This window comes from Leucopleurus acutus (assembly GCF_964270905.1).
Source record: "Leucopleurus acutus genome assembly, chromosome: 8".
Classification (NCBI taxonomy): domain Eukaryota; kingdom Metazoa; phylum Chordata; class Mammalia; order Artiodactyla; family Delphinidae; genus Leucopleurus; species Leucopleurus acutus.
In genome coordinates, this window is record NC_139151.1 from 103,297,813 (window position 1) to 103,318,483 (window position 20,671).

General features: G+C 58.9%; 3 protein-coding genes across 4 annotated transcripts; 2 read left to right on the forward strand and 1 right to left on the reverse strand.

Moving 5' to 3' along the window:
• Positions 1 to 137: 137 nt before the first annotated feature.
• On the forward strand, positions 138 to 7,424 carry RAB1B (RAB1B, member RAS oncogene family). Its single transcript, XM_082844160.1, has 6 exons — positions 138 to 238; positions 1,879 to 1,951; positions 2,244 to 2,339; positions 2,453 to 2,548; positions 5,727 to 5,858; positions 5,951 to 7,424. Exons 1-6 carry the CDS (start codon positions 225 to 227, stop codon positions 6,143 to 6,145), a joined length of 606 nt encoding a protein of 201 aa, XP_082700286.1. The 5' UTR covers positions 138 to 224; the 3' UTR covers positions 6,146 to 7,424.
• A 918-nt stretch (positions 7,425 to 8,342) lies between these two features.
• On the forward strand, positions 8,343 to 13,656 carry CNIH2 (cornichon family AMPA receptor auxiliary protein 2; the record flags this gene model as incomplete). The annotated part of the gene is made up of 6 exons (XM_082844250.1): positions 8,343 to 8,493; positions 12,294 to 12,362; positions 12,793 to 12,840; positions 13,077 to 13,189; positions 13,291 to 13,434; positions 13,629 to 13,656. Exons 1-6 carry the CDS (start codon positions 8,413 to 8,415, stop codon positions 13,654 to 13,656), a joined length of 483 nt encoding a protein of 160 aa, XP_082700376.1. The 5' UTR covers positions 8,343 to 8,412.
• A 1,030-nt stretch (positions 13,657 to 14,686) lies between these two features.
• Positions 14,687 to 18,795, reverse strand: YIF1A (Yip1 interacting factor homolog A, membrane trafficking protein). 2 transcript variants are annotated; one of them, XM_082844487.1, is made up of 8 exons: positions 18,597 to 18,795; positions 17,693 to 17,904; positions 17,424 to 17,528; positions 17,209 to 17,287; positions 15,827 to 15,884; positions 15,501 to 15,656; positions 14,953 to 15,046; positions 14,687 to 14,859 (listed from the first exon to the last, which is right to left on the reverse strand). In XM_082844487.1, exons 1-8 carry the CDS (start codon positions 18,625 to 18,627, stop codon positions 14,713 to 14,715), a joined length of 882 nt encoding a protein of 293 aa, XP_082700613.1. In that variant the 5' UTR covers positions 18,628 to 18,795; the 3' UTR covers positions 14,687 to 14,712. The 2 variants fall into 2 exon arrangements, with proteins under 2 accessions (XP_082700613.1, XP_082700614.1); XM_082844488.1 differs by lacking the exon at positions 15,501 to 15,656.
• Positions 18,796 to 20,671: the final 1,876 nt, after the last annotated feature.

Below are 20,671 nucleotides of genomic sequence, written 5' to 3' on the forward strand. Positions count from 1 at the left end.
TGGTGGGGTGTGGGCTAGGATTACGCCTGCGCAGCGGGGGGCGGGGTGAGTTGCACAATGTAAGGAGACTACAAGTTCCGAGGAGCCACGCGGCGAGGTCCCAGTCCCGAGTGTTTGCGCCTGCGCGTCGCGGGCGGGGTCTCTGGGGCGGAGCGGCCACCATCTTGAAACGGGAGGCGGAGCAGAGCCGACTGGGAGCGACCGAGCGGGCCGCCGCTGCCGCCATGAACCCCGAATAGTGAGTGCGCCCCGCCCGCGCCGTCCGGCGCAGCCTCGATCCCGAGTACGGGGTTGTACGCTTACCGGGGTTGTCCGGCCCGGGTCAGGACAGCGCGGCGCCCCCACATCCGGGTCTCTCTTCCGCTGACCTCCCCCCCTCACATCCGGGTTCTGCCCCTCCCCCGGGGGCCCCAGAACCCCGGCTCGACGCCCCGAGTTCTTGCACCCGGGCCCGGAGACTGCGACCCCGAGGGGCACCACTTGGATCCCGAGGCACCGGCACTAGCAGGCCTTGTCGGTCAGGTGACCCCGCAGCCCCGGTCTTTCCAGGCCTCAGTTTCCCCACCTGCTGCCTGAGAGTAGCGGTCTGGGTGCTGACGACGGTCCTGGCATTGTGGAGCCCATCCCCAGAGTTTCTGGTCTCGGTCCAGTTTCGGGCCCTTTAGGTCGGGTCGTATATTCTGCTCTCCAGCCCTCCCGGAATCCGCTGGGTAGCTTTTCCGCAGGTTCTCCCCTCCGGGGCTGCCGCTTTGCCCTTTACCTGGATCAAAATGCCCTGCCGCTCCCAGAGGCTGGTCCCCTCCCGCCCTCCCCTCACCTTTGCGCAAGCCCCTGGCGCCGCCGTCACCCCACTTCCCTTCGCCGTCACCCTGCCGGAGAAGTTTAGATGAATGTGGCATTTGCTTTCTACCTTCCAGTGGGATTCTTTGTTCCTCAAACTTTCCTCACTTCTTGGTCACTCCCCCTACGGGTAGGTGGCCCACATCTCTGCCCCGACTTCTCATCGACAGTTTTCCCTTAGTGTCAGTTATCTTCTTCCTCTTTTGCTACTTGGCTTTTTCTCCTCCAGATCCTGGCCTCAGATTTCCTTGGGGAAGGGTGAAGCTCTGAGCTGGATTATAAGGGGTAACAGAGAAGGGAACCAACATGCTTTCACAGAGACTTTGGATTCTGAACCTGGTTTCCAGTATTAAAGTTAACAGCTGTGTAACTTAGGGCCAGTCGCTTCCCTTCTCTGGCCTCTGGTTTCTTCATTAATTGGGAATAACCGGCACTCACTTCATTGGACTGTTGTGGGGCTTAAATGAGATGATGCATTTGAAGTACTTAGCACAAGGCCAGGCACAAGTAGGAAGTGGATACGTTTTAACTGCTATTATCATTGCCGCTTGTTGACATGTCTTTCTGGAGGCTTCATACCGGGCTCTTTACATAGGTATTCAGTTAAGTTCTAGGCTGGGCCCTGGCTTCCACTTCTGGGGCCTCCCCTGCCAAGTCAGGTGTGGCACAGGGCAGTGTAGGAGGGTTTCCCTAAATAGCCCCTACTGGACCCGAAACCATGGAGTCTATCAGGAATCAGGGTAGGATACCCAGCTCTGTCACCTAACTGATGTGATCCTTGGCAAGTCACGTCCCTCTCTGTGTCTCCGTTTCCTTCTCTGTAAAGTGGGAATTCAGATGCACCCCTTGGGGCCAGCTGTGTTATGGAGAGTGGTCAACCCTCCCCATCCCAGGACTTGTGGGAGGATCTTGTGAGTGCTTTAATACTCTAATCCAAGGCACACCTCACAGTGTGGGAGAATGCTATAGTTTTGACTCCAGGATAATGGCGGGTGGGCTCCCTGCCTTCCTTCACACCTTCCCATCCTTTCTCTCCAGTGACTACCTATTTAAGCTGCTTTTGATTGGTGACTCGGGCGTGGGCAAGTCCTGCCTGCTCCTGCGGTTTGCTGTAAGTAAGAAGCTTCCCCTACCATCCATCTGGGGTCCTGGCTGGTGGCCGGAGGGAGAGGGGGGCAACCCAGAGAATAGTGGTTGCAAGACCTGGGAGACCAAGGATGAAGTTGCAGGACTTGCCAGCAACATATCTGACTGAACAGGGGCATAGGGCTGGCAAGTTGGGGTGCTGAGAACTGGGGCTCAGCAGTTAGGAGCTCAGCTGGGGCAGGACACTGGAGGGAGGTTTTCCAGATGGGCCTCAGACCTGTTCACTCAGGCCATTTCACTGGTCCCTGATCTTTCAGGATGACACATACACAGAGAGCTACATCAGCACCATCGGGGTGGACTTCAAGATCCGAACCATTGAGCTGGATGGCAAAACCATCAAACTTCAGATCGTGAGTGTTCCTCCTCCCAGAATCTCTGGTGCAGAGACATCTCCCTTGGGAGGGGAGGGGCCCTGGGCATGGAGCCCAGGGCTGACCTACCCCTCTCTCCTGCTGTCTTGTAGTGGGACACAGCTGGTCAGGAACGGTTCCGGACCATCACTTCCAGCTACTACCGGGGGGCTCACGGCATCATCGTGGTGTACGACGTCACCGACCAGGTACTCCTGGGCTCACCATCCCCCACTTGGCCTCCTCAGCCTCAGGTCTTTGGCTTTTGCTGCTTTTTACTGTTCCCGTCCTCTCTTTCTTATGCTGTCCGGAAAGGAGACTGTTCTCGGACTCATTTCACAAGGAGGGAAATAGCTGCAGACCTGGATGCTCCCCAGGCCCCGCTGCAGGGCCTTGGCAGAACCAGGCCTCACCTCCCTGTCAGACTTGCCACCTTATTCTAGACCTTCCAGGCACCTGTCTTTTGTGGGGGGGTTAGTCAGCTGATTGGTTGCTGTGCTGGGCCCGTGGCCTCCTGGGTAAAGACACTGTGGAGAAGCGATTGGAGGGCCTTACACAAGGAAGTGAGGGAGCCCTGCACTCTGGGCCCAGTGTGAGCAGAGTTCTGGGAGCCCTGTGTCTGCTGTGGCAGCGTTAGTCTTGTGTCATTGGCATCAGTGGTGATGTTAACAGCGGGAAACAGTCCTGTCACGCGTTAGAGTTCACAGGTTCTGTCACAGCCCTTTGATGCTTGTAACACTCCAAAGAGGTGTGTGTTGTATTCCCATTTTACAGATGAAGAAATGGGTCGGGGTGGTAGGACTTTCTTAGGCCCTGCAGCTAGTTAAGTGGCAGAGACAGAAAGCCCAGGCCTACTGATTCTACCCGCTTTGTTTTCTTTTAAACTTCGTTGCTTCATGGGGGTCAGGCCCTGGAGACATGGAGATACTTGTATCAGCCCCAGGCCAGGAGGAGTCCCTGCTCTGAGGGGCAGCTGGGCTCTTCAGCTCACCAGGGACTCATGCTGCCTCCTGGACAACAAGCTGTGGGTGAACTTTGCTCCACTCAGAGGTCACCAAGGACCTCTAACTGCCAAAACTTGTGACTTCATTTCAGTTTTTGCCATGATTGATCTCTCATGGCTTTTAACTCTGTTCTCTTCCCTCTCTTTAAAAAAGTTACTGTGTCAAGCTGTGCCACCTCCTGCTGCAGCAGATTCTCTTTTCAGTGCCTTCTTACTGGTCCGTCGTATCCTGCCCCGCTACGGCCCCAGATTCAGTGCCTCTTGATTGCCCCAAGCCGCCTCCTGACTCCCTGCACAGTTCTGGCCACCTTGTGGTTTGGCTTCTTGTTTTGTGATTTCTACAAGTTAAGAGCTGTCACTGTGGATCTCCTCTTGAGTCCTGCGTTCTGCTGGCACTTTATGTCTGTGTTAATTCCCGTGTTCACAGTAGAACCCAGTGAACTCAGTGGTGGCATCCCTCTTTTCCAGATGAGGAAACACACTTAGATGTATGTTGAGTTACCTGCGCTTGGCTTCACAGTCAGGAAAGGCAAAGCCTGTGTTTTGAACCCAGGGTTCTTTGCTTCCCAGCACATCCTTTCCTGCCTCTAGACCGCCTTCAGGCCATCTGCAGAGCTCCAGACCATCTGCAGAACTCAGCTTGTCTGGTGCTGGTCTCCCCGTCTCTTCTTGAACTGGCTTCTGCATCCTCATCTTTATAACAGAGTCCCTGTTGGCCTGACCAGAAAACTCTTCCCTCCCCCATCCTGTCAGTCCCTGGGCCCCTCTGTTCTCCCCATCATCTCTCCCAGATCCGTTCCCTTGTAATAATAGCAGTGATGAGGATAATGGCAGCTCTTGCTAATTAAGCACTTGTTATGAGACAAGCCTGCATTCATTATCCCATGCTCACAACAGCCCCACCAGGAGGTACTGTTTTATAGAAGTGAGGAAACTGAGGTTCAGAGAAGCCAAGTGACATACCTAGGATCATACAATAAGTGGCAGAGGTGGGGCTTAACCCAGGGTGGTCTGACTCTAAATCCTGTGCTCTTGCCTGCCTCATTCCCTGGCTCAGGGCACATCTTCTCTTCCCTGGATTATGCCAACCATCTCCCAGTTGGTCTCCGTCTCCTTGCCGGTCTGATCTGGCCTCTGCACTCCTGCCAGGACTATCTTCCCAGAACACAGGTGTGCTCTTGCTGCTTCCTTCCTAAGAAAACCTCTACTGGCTCCTGGTTGTCTAAGATTTGGCCAGGCTAAGACCCTCCCTGCTTGGGCCTGCTTCCTCTTCCTTTCCTTCCCTGCTCAGGGACTGTGTCCCAGCCGCTTTTAGCTTTTCCCCCTCACCAAAGACAGCACGCCCATCCCATCTCATCCCGTGACCCGGCATATGTCTGCTTCTCCCCTTGCACCTTGCCCCGTCCCTCCACTGGCACCCACACGGGGGTAGTTCGTCCCTGCAGGTGTAGGTCGGCTGTCATCTCCCCAGGCAGAGATGATCCTGGAGCTCCACGTGCTCCTGCCTTCTATCCCTGCAGCGCTTGGTCGCCCTGTCTTGCCGTTGTGTGTGCCCTCGTCTAGTCCTCCATTGTCCCCTGAGTGCTTTAGGGCAGGGCCCAGGCATGATTCCATTATTTGAACCCAGTGCCCAGCACAGGGCCCCGCCTGGGACATGGCAGGAGGTGTATGTTTGAACCCAGTGTGATATCAGCAGACCTCTGGCTCCTAAGAAGGGAAAGCGGCTCTAGCTCAAGCATATTCCTAAAAGTTCTGTCCTTTGTCGGCGTGCCAGGCGTCGGGGGGTGGGGTGCAGCAGGCTGCCGGGAGAGCCAGGCCGAGCACGGAGGCTGTCAGTGCCAGAAGTAGGACAAATGTCAGGCCCTGTTCCCAGGATACCTGTCTCCCCCGTAGGCCAGGGTCTCCTCTGTGAGGATCCTCCACCTACCACTGGGCTCCAAGGTTTCAAACCTTAAAGGGATTTTAAGGCCACTGTGGGGACTTTGTAATTCTTGCTAACCTGATATCCTTTGTTTCTGTCTTTCCTCTGGCCTCTCTCCTGATGCCATTTGCTCCCTCCACGTGGTTAGGCCTTTTCTGTGTCTCGGGTAAACACGAGCAGCTGCAGGAAGCAGAGCTGGCTGGCCCTTGGTCTAAGCTGCTGAGGTGTCGGGGCTGTTGGTAGACAGCCGGGGCTCTGCTGGGCCTGGCTCGTGGGGTCTCAGACAGAGGAGGGCAGGAAGGAGCGCTAAGCCTGGAGGAGCTTCCTCTGGGTCCCTGAGCCCAGGGCGCCTGCCTTTCTCAGGAGCCCAGGACAGCCATCTTCCCCTGAAAACCCCTGTTCTCCAGGCCTGGCGTAGGGGCGGGAGGTGGGAGCAAAGTAACTTTTGATCTGGTCCCTCTAGGAATCCTATGCCAACGTGAAGCAGTGGCTACAGGAGATCGACCGCTATGCCAGCGAGAATGTCAATAAGCTCCTGGTGGGCAACAAGAGCGACCTCACCACCAAGAAGGTGGTGGATAACACCACAGCCAAGGTGAGCAGGCCTGGGCCAGGCCGCCCGGGTGGGCTGGGGCCTGCTGCCCCTCACCTCCTCTTCCCTTCTCTTTTCTCCTCTCCCCTTATCAGGAGTTTGCAGATTCTCTGGGCATCCCCTTCCTGGAGACGAGTGCCAAGAACGCTACCAATGTCGAGCAGGCGTTCATGACCATGGCTGCTGAGATCAAAAAGCGGATGGGGCCTGGGGCAGCGTCAGGGGGTGAGCGGCCCAACCTCAAGATTGACAGCACCCCTGTGAAGCAGGCTGGTGGCGGCTGTTGCTAGGAGGGGCTTGTGGGGTGGGACCGGAGGTGGCACCTTCTCCAGATGATGCCCCTGGAGGGGGCAGGAGGTACTTCCCTCTCCCGGGGCATTTGAATCTGTGGCTTTGGGGTGTCCTGGGCTCCCCATCTCCCTCTGGCCTGTCTGCCTGCCGCCCTGCGCCCCGGTTCTGTCAGGGCCCCCAAGAGAGGACACCCAGGACCTTTGGCTGGGGTGAGGGTGCGGGCTTGCTCTGCTGCTGCCTCTGGGTGACTTTAAAAGATACCCCACCACACACCTTTGGGATGAGGGCTCTCCTCTGTCTGTCTCCCTCCCCCTGCCCCCCGTGTATGCTGCAGTGGGTTTCTCTCCTTACTCTTCTTCCTCCCCTCCCCTGCGCCACCCCTCTTCCCCAGGAGCCGAGGGCCTCCCTGGCCTCTACTGCCCCTGGCTGTAGTCAGCACCTAGGGCCAGGAATGGGACCAGGGGATCCAGGGCCCTGGAATGCAGGGCCCTGGGCTGGACCTCAGGACGGGCATGGGGCCACAGGGGCCCAGCAGCCCACTTTCCTCTCCTCCCTGCCTCCCCCCCGACACACACACTCACAGCTCGAGCCGTCCAGCTGCGGTGGGGTCTGAGCACATCTAGGGCAGGTGGGTGGGCAGCCGCGCTGGGCCTGTGTCTTGAGCCCAGAGGGAGCCTGCTCCTGCCACTCCCTGCCCTGCCAGAGCCAGGCCCGTGTGCTGCCTGCCCACCGTGCCCCTTTGTCCCCAAGGCAGGCGGAGGCGGAAGGCCCACCGTGCCAGAGGCTGGGCACCAGCCTTAACCCTCACTCTGCCAGCACCTCCTCCCTTTCCCTGAGGCAGCACATCTGGCTTATTCTCTCCCTTCCGTCCCTTGGAGCCTATGAGGGCGGATCCTCATCCCCTGTCGCTACTTCTCTGGGAATGTGGGTGCAACCCAGGGGGGGGGGGGCCTCTCCACTTAACTCCCTCCCACCCAGGATGCTAGCCCCCTGCCTCTGACACAGCTTCTTCCTGCAGAAAAACAAACCTTTGATCTCTACCTGAGAAGCCATGTCCCTTGTGCTGTCTCTTGCCTGTCCCACCTGTGCCCTCCCCTCCAGCTTGTATTTAAGTCCCTGGGCTGCCCCTTGGGGTGCCCTCCCAACTCCCAGGTTCCCCTCTGGTGTCATGTCAGGCATTTTGCAAGGAAAAGCCACTTGGGGAAAGACGGAAAGGACAAAAAATAAATAAATAAATTTCCACTGGCCCTCGGGTGAGCCGAGGGTTTTTGCAAGGAAGTTGTGGTGGCTCAGTGTGGTCTGTGGTGGGAGCTGCCTTTGCGTGGCAGGGAAGGAACTGGAGCCCTGGTCTTGGTGGGCTGCACAGGGGGTCCTGGCTTGGGCTGTGTGTCCTAGGGTTGCTGTTGAAAGGCCTTGACCCATTTCCTGAAGCCAGGAGAGCTGCCTGCTTGTGCTTCTATAGTCTGTCCCCACGGGCCCAGCACGGTTCCGGCCGGCCGGGAGGGTGGCTGGCGGCCGTCAGGGAGCACCTGGTGAGCCGCCGCCGCCGCCGCCAACACCCACACAGGCGGGTCCGGGGTGGGGAGTTGGGCCGCAGACCTTGTGCCCCGCTGTGTCTGGCCCGCGTCCCCTTCAGCCCCCTGGCTCAGCCCCCTCTCCCGGCTTTCTCTGGTTTCAAGCCAGGTGTCTCTGACCCCTCGGACGGTGACAAGTGCTTTGCACTTAAGACCTCGGTCCGACCTCCGTGGCCGGCGAATGAGGGCAGAGGTGCGGGCACCCGTCCGAGTGGGCCGAGTGTGGCAGTGGTGGGCTCGTTGTGTGGCGTGGGGGGGGGGGGTTATGCCAGGGATGTGCGTCCATGCTTACGTGTCCCTGAGGTTGGGGCGGGGGTGGCGCCCGGGCCGCGCTGGCGGAGGGGCGCACAGAGACCCAGCCCCGCCCGCCCGAGGCTGCTCGCACGGCGGCCCCGCCCCCGGCTCCGCCCCGCCGGCTTCGCGGGCTGGAGAGCGAGGGAGCCGCGGGCGAGGGATCGCAGGATGAGCGATTGGGGCCCGGGCAGCCGGCAGCGGACGCGCCCCCCGAGCCCACCGGCCCGCGCCCCACGGCCCCGCGGCCCCGATCCCGGCCGCGCCGCCCGCGTCCCCCGAGCCCGCGCCCGAGCCCTGCGGGCCATGCCCGGCCGGCCCTAAGCGCGGGCCGGGGGGGCGTCCCCTTGCGCCCGGGACCCGCGCTGGCGCCCCCCGGGCCGCCGCCCGGCGCGGGGGCCATGGCGTTCACCTTCGCCGCGTTCTGCTACATGCTCACCCTGGTGCTGTGCGCCTCTCTCATCTTCTTTGTCATCTGGCACGTAAGGCCGGGCTGGGGCTGGGGCTGGGGTCGGAGTGGGGGCAGGGGGCGCTGGGAGCAGGAGGGGGACGGACGGATGGTCTCACGGCCCGGAGAAACTTGGAGCCTCCTCTCCGCTATCCCCCATCAGTCGGCTACTGTTCGCCCCATAAACACCCCCCATCATCGGCTTCCTTCCCGGGCCCCCCCCTTTCTCCGCCGCCCCCGACTATCTGTGGGTATGTCAGTCGGTCTCTGACCCCCCTCCCTTGCTCCATGGCAGCCTTGGGGTCTGGGGCGGAATTCTGGGATTCTTGTTCCTTTCCCTCCTATTTCCCCACCCCCCAACCCCCGCCATCTAGTCGCCCCCGTTTGTCCGTCGGGCAGTTTGTCTGTCTACTCTCCCCACCCCCTTTGTGGGTTTTTCCAGCCAGAGTGATGGAGCCAGTTGCTATGGCAACTGCATCTGTTTACAGGACCCACAGATCGCAGAGCCCATTAACCCTTTCCATTCCCGCCCCCCACCCCCACTCCCTGACCCAGCAGTGATTGGCTCTAAGCAGCCCCAGAGACGTAACCCCGACCACCAGCTCACCTTGGGTTTCCCTACCCCCTCCTGTTCGGGCTTCCCCCCACTAGGTTTCCTCCCCACTTTCCAGCTTTCCTCCTCTTCCTGCCCCCACTTTCCTCTTTGTCTCCTGTTTCCTTTGGTCTGTCTCTCTCTCCAGCCTTGCCTCACACCTGGTTCTTCAAAACGTCCATTTCTCATCCCTTATCCTGATTGCCTCCCTTTAGAGAAAGTCCCTCTCCCCCACTGTTGGGGGCCTTCTCAGTGGTCCCCTGCCTGTCTCCCTTCCACTCACTACAGAACTATCAATCAGCCTCCAGCTTATTTTTTGGGACCCTTGCTCCCCACCCCCTTTACTGCCCTCTCTTCTCCTATGTACCCTGAGGTTTCAGCCACCACCCTATCCCCTCCACACGGCCTGTGCATCGTGGCCTTGGCCCGCTCAGCTCAGCATCCTCTGCTTGTACGTCCAGCACACACCTCCCTGATCATCGCGTTATCCCCCATCGGTCTCTCTGTACCTGCTTCCTTCCTCTTCCTCCCCATTGCCTCACCTACTTCTTTCTTGGTCTCCCCACTTCATCACTCCTTTCTTTTCCTGGGACCTGCTGCCTGCCTGCTCCGTGGTCCTCCCTGGCCCTTGATCAGTCTCTCCCTTCATCCTCCCCTGCTGTCCCCTTGCTGTCTGTCTCTTTTACATCAGGATTCCATGGACTCTGACTGCGCCCCTTCTGTGTGAGGAGTGGGCCCCCACAGACACCTTCAGACACACACGCCCCATCTGCAGCCCTCTCTCTCTTTGGGTTTCTCAGTTGCTTTTTCTTTTCTCTGCCCCCTTCTCTATTTGTATTTCCCTTCCTCCATCTCCCCTAGGTCCATCTTGGTCTCTCTGAGCCTTCTATCTCATCCCAGGCCCTTGGAAAATCCTGTGGGGTGGTGGCAGGAGGGCTGGAGTCCTGAGGACTGGAAGGAATTGAGAGTCACAGGCTGGGCACACAGAGCTAACCAGCTCCTGGGAGGAAGGCTCCTGGAATTCAAGAAGCCCCTTTTTGGGCTCCTCCCCACCCAGAGGCCTCCAACAGCCTCTATGGGGGTCCCTGTCCTCAGGGGATGCTCAGAGCAGACCTCCATTCAACACACTTATCGATGCTGCTGAGAACCAGGCTCTGGGCGGCTTTGGGAGTGACAAGGATGAATAAGACTCAGGCTTCGCCCTTCTGGGGCTCCCAGGCTGGGAGAGAGGGCCCAAGTGCTCCCAAAAAATACTCATTGAGTACCGACTACGTGTCAGGCACTGTGTTCGCTCAGCTGTTTAGCTGGGCGATCATAGCAAGTCTCTTGTCCTGAGTCTGTTTCCTCATCGGTAAAGTGGGCTTGTTGTATATACAGCAGAGTGTATATAAGCCCAGAGCAAGGCTTGCCAAGGGGTGTGCAGGTGGGGAGAGGAGGTGTGGTCCTCAATCCAAATTGGTAAGAATTAGATAGAACCTTACAGGGCAGGACCCCAGATCCCACCACAGACCCTGAGCCTAGGCCCCACTGGTCGCTAGGCAACCCTGGTGGGGAGTGACGCGTGTCTGCTGTCACCGTGGGGGATTGTTTGTTCCAGGGGGCTGAGTCAGCGCCAGGCAGCCTGGGGGGTGGGAGGTGCAACACTCGCTGCCTGCTGGTGGTGCCAGCTCTGGGGCAGACAGACGGCACCCTTCCGCTCCCTGCTGGACCCTGTTGCTGTGCCTGACAGAGTCAATGGGGAGTTGGTGGGGCTGCTCCAGATGGCCCCAGCTCCCTCCAGGAAGCCCGTGTTCTCTCCTTTCGAGCCTTAAGGGGTCCAGGATGCTTGGGGGGTGGGCCCGCCGCTTCATCCTAGGGCTGGTGCTCAGGGGAGGGGACTCCAGAAGGCTCCTCTGCCAGCCTTTCTCCCATGCCAGCTCCCCCCAGGTCTGTCCCATCATCCTGTCAAACACCTGCTCCCCCCAAGAGTTTCCCATCCCAGTGAGGACAGTGCCGTCCACCAGATGCCCCAACACCCAAAGTCACCTTGGGCCCCTTTGCCTCCACTTCACTGCCATTCAAGCCCTCTGGATTCTGGCTTCTAAATAGCTCTGGAATCCATCCCCACCTCTCCATCCCCACTGTCCCTCTCTTCACTCAGATCACCACACCTCCCCACCGCAAGCCCCAGCCGCAACACTCCCAATAGTCCCCTGACTGGTCTGGCCTGAGTGTAGTAAAGTGGTTAAAATTTTAACTCTGGAATCTAACGGGTTTAGAAACCTGGCTTGCCACTAACTGGCTATGTGGCCTTGGACAAGTCATTTAATCTATCTCAGTTTCCTCATCTGCAAAATGGCAGTGATAATACCAGCACCTACGTCATCAGGTTGTTGTAAGCATCAAATGAGTTAACAAACATAAAGCCTGTTGGCATGGAGGAAGCATCATGTATGTCTTGGCTGGGACCGTTAGCCAGTTTGTACTTCCTGTTCGGTCAATCCTTAAACATCAACCTAACCACCCTGCTTTGCTGCTTTATACCCCTCGATGGCTCCCCTTTACTTCTGTGTTGAAGTCCAAACATCTGGTCCGGCCTCACAAGGCACCCACGTCTGGCGCTGCTGACCTCTCCAGCCCATCTTTCACCATTCCCGTCTTTCTTCCCGCTCGCCTCACACTTTCACTTTAGCCATATAGAACCTGCAAGCTTCCTGAATGTTCCTTGTTCTTTCAACCCTCTGCCTTGGTACCTGCTGTTCCTGCTGTTCAGACTGTCTTTCCCGCATTTGTTCATCAAACTCCTACTCAAGAGTCCAGCCTGAACTCCCCATCCCCACGCCACGCTGAATCAGGCACCCACCCCAGGTTCTTCCTGCACTCCACAGCCCTGATCACCCTGGATGTAGTTCACAGTTTTTCTCCCAAGTCTGGGGTTCCTCCCGGGCAGGGGCTGTGTCCCAGGCTTCTGGGACCCTAGTGTTCAGCACGGGGCCCAGCGGAGAAGACACTATCCCTTGGGATGTTTTGGATGGAGGTGTAGTGGACATGTCCTAAACTGGGCATCAGCACACTAGAGTTCCATTCCAAATTGTTGTGTGACCTTGGGCCAGGCTCCACCCCTCTCTGGGCCTCAGTTTCTCCACCTTTGCAGCACGTCCCATCTCGTCCGATCCCCATGTGTGAATCTTATGCCACAGAAGAATGCGTGGGGGGCCATAAGCTGCTGCCCCAACCCTGACGGGCACACGCCCCTCCCCCAGATCATAGCCTTTGACGAGCTGCGGACCGACTTCAAGAACCCCATCGACCAGGGGAACCCAGCGCGGGCAGTAAGTGATACATGTGTTGTGCCGAGGTGTGTCCGTCCGTCTGTCTTGCCATATGTCGCGGGTGGAGGACGGCGGGAGGACAGGAAGACGGAGGTAGAGGGGACGGTGGCCGTGCCCCTTCCTCTGCCTTGTCCCAGCCCGCAGCAAACACCTGGCTCGGGCTCAGGGCTCGGGTTCCTCCTGGCGGGGCAGCCGTTGCCAGGCTCTGGGCCGTTGCCATGGAGACGCGGGTGAAGATTCCTCCATGGTGACGGTCGCTATGGGGACGGCGCGGCTGCTTTCCTGCCGCGCCGCCGGAAACGCCGCAGAGCCTGCTCTGGCGCCCCCTGGCGGCCACGTGCAGGGAGTGGGGGGGCGTGGGAGGGGGGCGGGGCGCCCCCAGTGCCCGCTCCTTCACCTCCACCATTGCGGTCTTTTCCTCTCCCTACAGCGCGAGCGTTTAAAAAACATCGAACGCATCTGCTGCCTCCTGAGGAAGGTCAGTGTCAGGGCTAGGGGCAGGAGGCTCCTAGCCGAGCTCAGCGCCACTGTAACCCAGAGCCGGGCCTTCCCCCTCTGCGGCCTGTTTGATCTGCTCTGCCACGTGGGAGGGAGTGGGAGGCTAGAAGCCCTTTCAGTCCCCAGAGGTGATGGTGGGTGGGCACCTCCCAAGTGCCCTTGAAGCTTGGATCTGTCCTAGCACCTGGCCGCTGACCTCTCACCCTCACTCCCCAGCTGGTGGTCCCAGAATACTCCATCCACGGCCTCTTCTGTCTGATGTTTCTGTGTGCAGCAGAGTGGGTGACCCTGGGCCTCAACATCCCCCTCCTCTTCTACCACCTCTGGAGGTGAGGGTAGCAGCTGCCTTCGGGAGAGTGAGATGGGAGAGCGGGGCAGGATGTGGGTGGGAGCCTTGAGGGTGGGCACTCAGGCCCCTCTCTCCCCCCAGGTACTTCCACCGTCCTGCGGATGGCTCTGAGGTCATGTATGACGCGGTCTCCATCATGAATGCTGACATCCTCAACTACTGCCAGAAGGAGTCCTGGTGCAAACTCGCCTTCTACCTGCTCTCCTTCTTCTATTACCTGTACAGGTGAGGTCCTGCCCATGGCGGTCAGAAGTCAGGGAAGGGATGCTCCAGGCACCATCCCTCCAATCCCAGGAATGGCTGGGCCCCAAGTTCCTGCCCTTTGCCCTTGATGACTGAGGGCAACCTAGGGCGCGACAGGGTGGGTGGCCAGTAGTGGGCATGCTCGCGACTTGGCTCACTGCCTCGTCTTCCCACAGTATGGTTTATACGTTGGTGAGTTTCTAAGGGGGAAGCCGGCCAGGGAGCGAGCCCAGAACGGACCGGACGCCTGTGCACCCCCAGCCCTGCCCCTGGGCCGCAGAGGCCTCAGCCCTGGGGAGGGAGGGGGCACTGGTGCCCCCAGCCTCCTCTCCCCCACCCCCAAACTGCTGCTGCGGGGACTTCCCGCCTTCAGAGCCCCCTCCCCTTGGACTAGGGCTGGGCAGAGCTCTAAATAGGGGCAGGAGCTCCTCTGCCAGCCTGTGGGCATGGCAGTCAGTCCTGGAAGGGGCGGGACCTCCGGCCTTGTCCACTTCAGAGGGCATTTAGGCCCTGCCACGGGGCAGGGCTTGACCCTGGAAGTTCTGGGCCGCCCCCTCCACCACCACCCCCACCCTGGGGCTCCCCCTGCAGGTGGGGCGGTACCCACACCGGGAATGAGCAGGCTCAGCAGGGGGGCAGCCCCACCCCTAGTCTGCCCTCCCCCCTCCCCCAGGCTTTCTCTCCAGACCCCTCCCTGTCCCCCCTTGCCCCAACCCCAGCCACCCTGTCTCTTGGACCTATTTTCTATGTTGCCTGGAGGAGTCCGGCACCCCCTCCCCGGCCGTTTGTGACAAAATATGAATAAACTACTGCAAACACGTCTGCTCCTAAAAGGCTTAAAGAGGTGATGGGGGGAAAGGGACTGCATAGGGGGCAGTCCTGAGCTAAATCCTTAGCACAGCTGGCCTCACGCCACTAGCCTACAGACCCCACTAGGGACCTCCTCAGATGGATCAGAGGCCTTTGAGGTCTCCTTAGCAGCTGCCCACTTCCATTCTCACTTTCTCAGCCACAGATAAACAACTATTTCTGCTGAAACACTTCCATCTGCCTTCCGAGGCAGTATCAAGGCCACCAACTCCAGGGAGCCCTCCCTGGATCCCCCTCCTTGGAGAAAGCCCGAGCCTGGTCCCCTGGGCAATGCAAAGGCCCACAAGTGTTGGCAAATCCCCCCATAAGCCCCAGAAACAAGGCTCAAATGAAATCAAGGAAACCAAATCTTCAATGTATGGAAAAATCAGTGCCAGTGGGGACCGGGGGTCACCGGACCAGGTGGAAGGTCAGCCAGTATATCATGAGGGGCTGAAAGGCTGCAGCTCCCAGAGTCAGGTAGAGCTGGAGACGTTGCCGGGGGGCCGGGCCCCCCATGCTGTCGGGGCCCAGGGCTGCTGTTCGCAAAGAGCGCACCTGGAATAAAGGAGAGAGCTGAAGTTGGGCCGGGAAGGGGAAGCTTGTCCCCAGCTCCGACCCCAGGAGAAGAGGAGCCAGCCGCAGACTCACGATGAAGTACATGAGCGCGGATGAAGTCCAGGCCAGCGCCACGTAGTAGCCATCGCTGCCGAAGAGCAGGCCCGTGAGAACACTGAGGATCATCCTGCAGCGGGCAGGGGTGGGGGAGGGAGGAAGAGAAGGCTGGAGACCTCGCAAGGGTCCAGGCCTGAGACTGCCCCAGAGCCCAGCCTAGACCCCGCCTACCATCACCAGGGCCCTTTCCCCCCAACCTGTCCCCCCAGGGACCTAGACTCGAAATGAATTGGGAGGGCCAGGACTCAGCCCTAAGACCTGGATCTGAGACCCCCTTCACTACACTACCCCAGCTCACCCCTCTCCCCTGTGCTCCCAGGGTGACTCTCAACACATTCCTGACCTCCTGAGCAACACTGCGCAGTCCCTGAGGAGGCTGCTGAAAACAGGCGCCCCCTCTAGTAGAGAGGAGCTAGAGGGGGTCCAGGGTCACAGTTCGAGGCTGCAGTTATGCAGGCCGGGAACCCAGAGCGGTAGGCACCCCCAACCCAGGCGAGCCTCCCTCTCGGCCCACAGGTGCTCACCCCACATATTTGTAGCCGCTGTAGGCCAGCAGGTGGAAGGTGCTCAGGTCGCTGCGCACGGTGGCCAGGTAGACGCCCAGGAGCAGAGCTAGCACCTCCATCACAACCCACACCAGTGCCGTGCTTGCACACAGGCCCAGCACCTCTGGGGAGAACCTGTGGCCGTGTGGGGGTGAGGTGAGGGGAGCCCCAAACCAGCCATCCCGTGGCAGGTGCAAGACTGGGGGCACGAGTGGACTTGGGAGCTGGCACAAATCCCCTAGGGAGGCGAGGAGAGGAGTCAGGAGTGGGGAAGTGGTGGGAATGGGGAAGGGGTTGGCACTGACCTTTTCTGAATGCCCAGCGCCATCCCAGCCAGCAGCACGTAGGTGATGAAGGCCATTGCTGCCAAGAGCCAGAGAGATGCCATCAGCCTGGTTTCCTCAACCAGAGCCACCCCCCACTAGGTATTCAGAGCCACTGACACCCCCGTACTTCCTTCCCTGCATATCCCAACATGCTCGACCTCCACACTCAGCTCCGCAGTGCCCTGCCTGGGATGCCTGTTCCTGCTCAGCCCTCTCCCACTGTGTAAGTGCTACCTGACCCTTCTCTCAGGACCACCAAGCCACCTCCTTCCCCGTCCCTGTACTAGGAAACTCACCAAAGTTTCCTGCTGTGTCTCAGAAACTACATCACAGGCCAGAGTCACCTCCGCTATTTTCACAAAAGCTCAGACGGCAGCTGGGTTTTCACAGCAATTTCAACTCCTCAGTCCTGTCCTCTGCCCCCTTTAAGCACCAGAACTGATGTGCCCACAAGAGGGCACAGTGTCTGGAGACAGCAAACCAACTCTACCACCTAAAAGCTGTGTATCCTCAAAGATACTCAACTCTCTCTGAGCCTTGGCTTCAACGTGTAAAACACGGATGGCAGTTCCTGCCTTACACAGTGACTATGAGAGGGAAACAAAATGAAGGAGGGAAGAAGAAACTGTGTCTCTCCCAGGGCAACTGGGCTGTTTGGCTGCCCTCCTGGTAGCCCTTCTGAGGGCTGGCCCGGGCATACTCACCCCTCCTCCAGCGTGTCCACCAGGGGCCTCGCCTTGTGCAGGCCCCAGGACAGAGAGAAGTCAGATGCAGAGTCTGCCAGCCACTGCACAGTGTGGGCGGCCTGACCCATGCCATGTAGACAGGCAGTTGTGGGAACCCAGAAGGGAGTGACCACCTCCTCAAAGAAGGGGATACTGAAGCAGGCCTTGGAGGACACGTAATAACAGTGATAACGGCTAATATTTACTGCGTGCTTCCTGTGTGGCACGTGCTGGCTGAGTACACACATCCCTTCGCTGAATTTCCAAAACAGTCCTCTGTGGTAGGAACTGTTGTTATTCCAGTTTTTCAGGAGCATGAAAGTAGCCACCTGAGGTCCCATAGCTGGAAGTTGCAGGGCCAGGTCTAAACCCAAGGCTCCAGGCTGGGGAGGGACATGGTCTAAGTCAAGTGGCAGGAAGGTCTCAAAAGGGAGTACCCTGAGAGCACACCCAGGAAGCTGCTTACTGGTCACCCCACTCTGTCTACCTGGTCTACCTGGCATCTAGGGACACCACAAAAGCCACACACAAAAGCACCAAGAGCAGATGCTGAACCAACACATGAGCCTCTCTCTTCTTGTTGGCGCCTCAAGGTACAAGTCCCCCCATAACCCCTAGCCCAGGTCAAAGACTCACTGGGGATATAGAGGTCGGGGGCGTTGAGGTCTTGCCGCGGAGGCAAAGGCACATCACGACTGTACTGCACTTCCCAGTTCTGGTGGTGGCAGCAGCAGCCAGGTTAGGAGGAAAAGACAAGAGAGGAAAGAAGGGGGTTGAGATCTGGGGGCCAGACTCTGGGGCAGGATGAGGGAGGCAAGGGGGTCCACCAGCTCACCTGGTAGGCAGCTCACCTGGTGTGTGTAGGGGAAGACCAGTAGCCCTAGCTTCTTGGCCACATAGGCTGTGTCCACAGCGAAAAAATACTTGAGTTTGTTCACAGACACAAAACGGTGCAGCTGGGAGGGGAGAGAGGAGGCTGTGGGCAAGCTGCACCCCAAACCTCAGGGTGCTCCTCTATGCGCTCCTTCCCTGAGGGCTGCTGTGAGGATTAGGTGGGATCCCGTGATGCCCCAGCCCTGGCCAGAAATCCTGCCACCCTTGCCCTGGGGGTGGGCCACACCTCCTTGTGCACCATGTCCTTCCCATGGGATGCGATGGAGCCGCCATAGGCCATAGCCATGTTGGCCACTGGGTCCCCAATCAAGTGGTTGACATTGAAGGCCACGTCGGCTCCTGGGGCTGGGTATCCCCCCGGCTGGCTGGAGTAAACACCGCTTGTGTCATCGAAGAGGGGAGGGGGATCCGGAGCTGCCCGGGCCCTGTGCTTGGAGCCTGTGGGTTTGTAGGTATCAGAGTAGGTGACAGGAATACCAAGCATGAGCCCAAACCACTGCCTCTTCCCCAGGCTGGGAAGCCCTGTATGGGTCCTGGGAGCACCAAGCAATCTGTGCGGGAAACTAGCTGGATGAGGAGTAGTTGACCCAGAAAGAACTTTGATGAGGGATCCTTTTGGAGAGGTGCTAAATGTGGGCAAAGAAAGAGCTGACGCAGCCCCTGGAAGTGGTTGCCCGTCTGAGGGTTCCTGGGGGCCTCCTCAAGGGGACTGATCTCTGAACTGAGCCTTGGAGACAGAGTTTGCTAGGTGAAGACAATCGGCAGGGCATCCCCGCATGTACAAGGGTGGGAAAGGCGACGGCTGGGTACGCGGAGGCCCTGGGCAGTGGTGAGAAACCCTACCAGGGTCATGACAGGGAAAGGAAGTTTGGGAAGCAAACCCCATTCATGCCCGAGTAGAGCACGGGGATCCCAGCAGTGCTGTCACCGCCCGATCTGATCTCAGGTTTGGGCCGAGAGGGCGAAGTCCAGGACGCGTTGCACAGTCTTACGGGGCAGGAGTCTGAATGACATCCGCCGCCCTGGGCAGCGGTCACGGCCGCCCCTCTCCCTCAGAGTGAGCGGGCCGCGCAGCCGACACTCCTCGGGCCGGTCGGCCCGCGCCCCCGCCCACCCCGCGCCCCACGCACCGTGGGCTACGTAGCCCGAGTGATAAGCCATGGCCCCGACGCTCGCTCTTTCCGAGGGCCCGCTGCGTCGCCTCGTGGTACGAATACTAGTGAGGCAGCTGCTTCGTTTCCTGAGCACCGACCGAGGTTACCGAGCAGCCAGACACGTCGCCGTCCTGTCCGACGATAGCAGCATGTCCGCAGCGTCATCCTCTGCCGCCTGCCATTGGCTCCTCGGCGGCGCCGGCTCGCCCATCCCCTCTCCCAATTGGTTACTGGCGTGCCCTCGCCGAAGTGGATTCGGCAATAACCAACTTCCGGTCGGGGGGAATAGGCGGAGCAACTTGAGGCGCTCTCGGATTGGATAGTGCCGTTGTTAGTTCGCGGCGGAGCAGCCAATAGAACGGTTAAAGTAGGAGGAGGTTGAGAAGTATTTCCGCGCCTGCGCACTGGAGCACTTGACGCTCTACCTGCCACGACTACAGCGGGAAGAGACCCGGCGGAGGCTGGCGGCGGCTGGACTCCGGAATGAAGTTTCGCTCGCGGGACGTACTCCAAGAGGGAGTGGGACGGTGGGGTTATGACCAAGCCCTGTCCCTCGTGGCTCTTTCCCCTCCTTCTCAATGCTAGCTTTCCTTCCCCGTCCTCCATACTTCCCCCAGTACTGGCGCGGAGCCCGGGCAGCCGGGGCGGGATGCTGGTAGGAGCCCGGGCCGAGCAGTGACTGCGCGGCCCAGCGAGCTCCGGGATGCTGACTCCTCCTCCCGCCTCCCACCACTCCTTTCCGCGCGGGTGCTGTCCGCTGTCTGGTGCTGAAATTCCCTACCGCCACTGCCGCCATCCTGCAGACTCCGAGGGCCTGGGCTCTCGACACACACACACGCACACACACACAAACACACACGTGGGCTCTCTCTACACACACACACACACACACACACATATTACATGTATTGAAAAACCGAGGTCCGGGTCTGAAGTCCCAGAAATTGGGTGGTAATAAAGTGGGTGGTAATAGTTGGGATAGGATCCTGCACCAGGCTTGTCCCGTCGACTCTCCCGTGGTCCAGGTGATTTGTGGGTGGAGGTGTGCCGATTCGCCTCCTGAAGCTGTGGTTGCAACTCCTGAGTCATTGCCAGCCCTTCAGTCATCTCGAAGTGAGACCCCCAAGCCTCACTCATGACCTCAGGGGCTCCTTTCTCTCCACCTTTCTCTCATTCCCACCTTCCCCGGAGACAGTCTTCGGGGCCTCCCTTCACACAGACCTCCAGCCACCACTTTCTACAGAGCAAGATCAGGTCCTCTTCGATCTGCCTCTAGTTAGCTACCCAGCGTCCAGTTACACCAGGTGACCTTCCTGCTCTCCGAACTCAGTCCACGTGGTCCAATTGCAGTGCCTTTGCCCAGAAGTCCCCTCCACCTGGGATGCCGTTCCCCCTCATATCCACTTGTCCAAAACCTAATTATCCTTTAAGAGTCAGTTCAACTTGTGCCTCTCAGACAGAGGGAAGAGTCCTGGCTTGGAACGGAGGCCGGAGGCCAGGCTCTAGGCTCCCTCTGGGTGCAGTAGTTTGCCCTGGATGTAAATTCCATGAGGACAGGGACTATGTCATTCTCCACTTCTACACTTGTCTTCGCGATGCTCGTGAATGCTTCACAGTACTTGCATATAGAAGACACCTAATAAACATCTGCGCCTAATAATTTTTTTTTTTTTAATGGATGAAACTCTGGTTCAGTCCTTTTTTCTCTCTACCGTTTCGGTTACTTCATCTTTAAATGGGTAGGGGTGTTGAACAGAATGGTCTTCGAGTTGCTCTTTGGGAAAAAAAAAAAAATCACAAAACAAACCCCACCTAGCATTGCAGCTCCCTATGTCCCACCCACTGATTGCCTACCGTGGGGGCTAGGCCCTGGCCCGGGGCAGATGTGAAGGTCTGAGGCCCCTGAGGGTCAGAGAGCTGCACTGGGGCCACCAGTACCTGGGAGGAGGTCCTCTCATGCAGGACGAATCCCACTCGCCTGGACAGCATGATGAATGTGCATTGAATCCAGCACCTTTCCATCCCCATTTCTCCGGTGGGAAAACTGAGGT

Bases quoted from the DNA above. Each gene is read 5' to 3' on its own strand.
- YIF1A (XM_082844487.1), bottom strand. From the start codon at position 18,627: ATGGCTTATCACTCGGGCTACGTAGCCCACG. The intron at 17,905-18,596 runs GTGCGTGGGGCG...ACAAACCCACAG, and splicing joins CTCGGGCTACGTAGCCCACG to GCTCCAAGCACAGGGCCCGG. The intron at 15,657-15,826 runs GTCAGTGCCAAC...ACACGGCCACAG, and splicing joins GCGCTGGGCATTCAGAAAAG to GTTCTCCCCAGAGGTGCTGG.
- RAB1B (XM_082844160.1), top strand. The intron at 2,340-2,452 runs GTGAGTGTTCCT...GCTGTCTTGTAG, and splicing joins AAACCATCAAACTTCAGATC to TGGGACACAGCTGGTCAGGA. The intron at 2,549-5,726 runs GTACTCCTGGGC...TGGTCCCTCTAG, and splicing joins TGTACGACGTCACCGACCAG to GAATCCTATGCCAACGTGAA.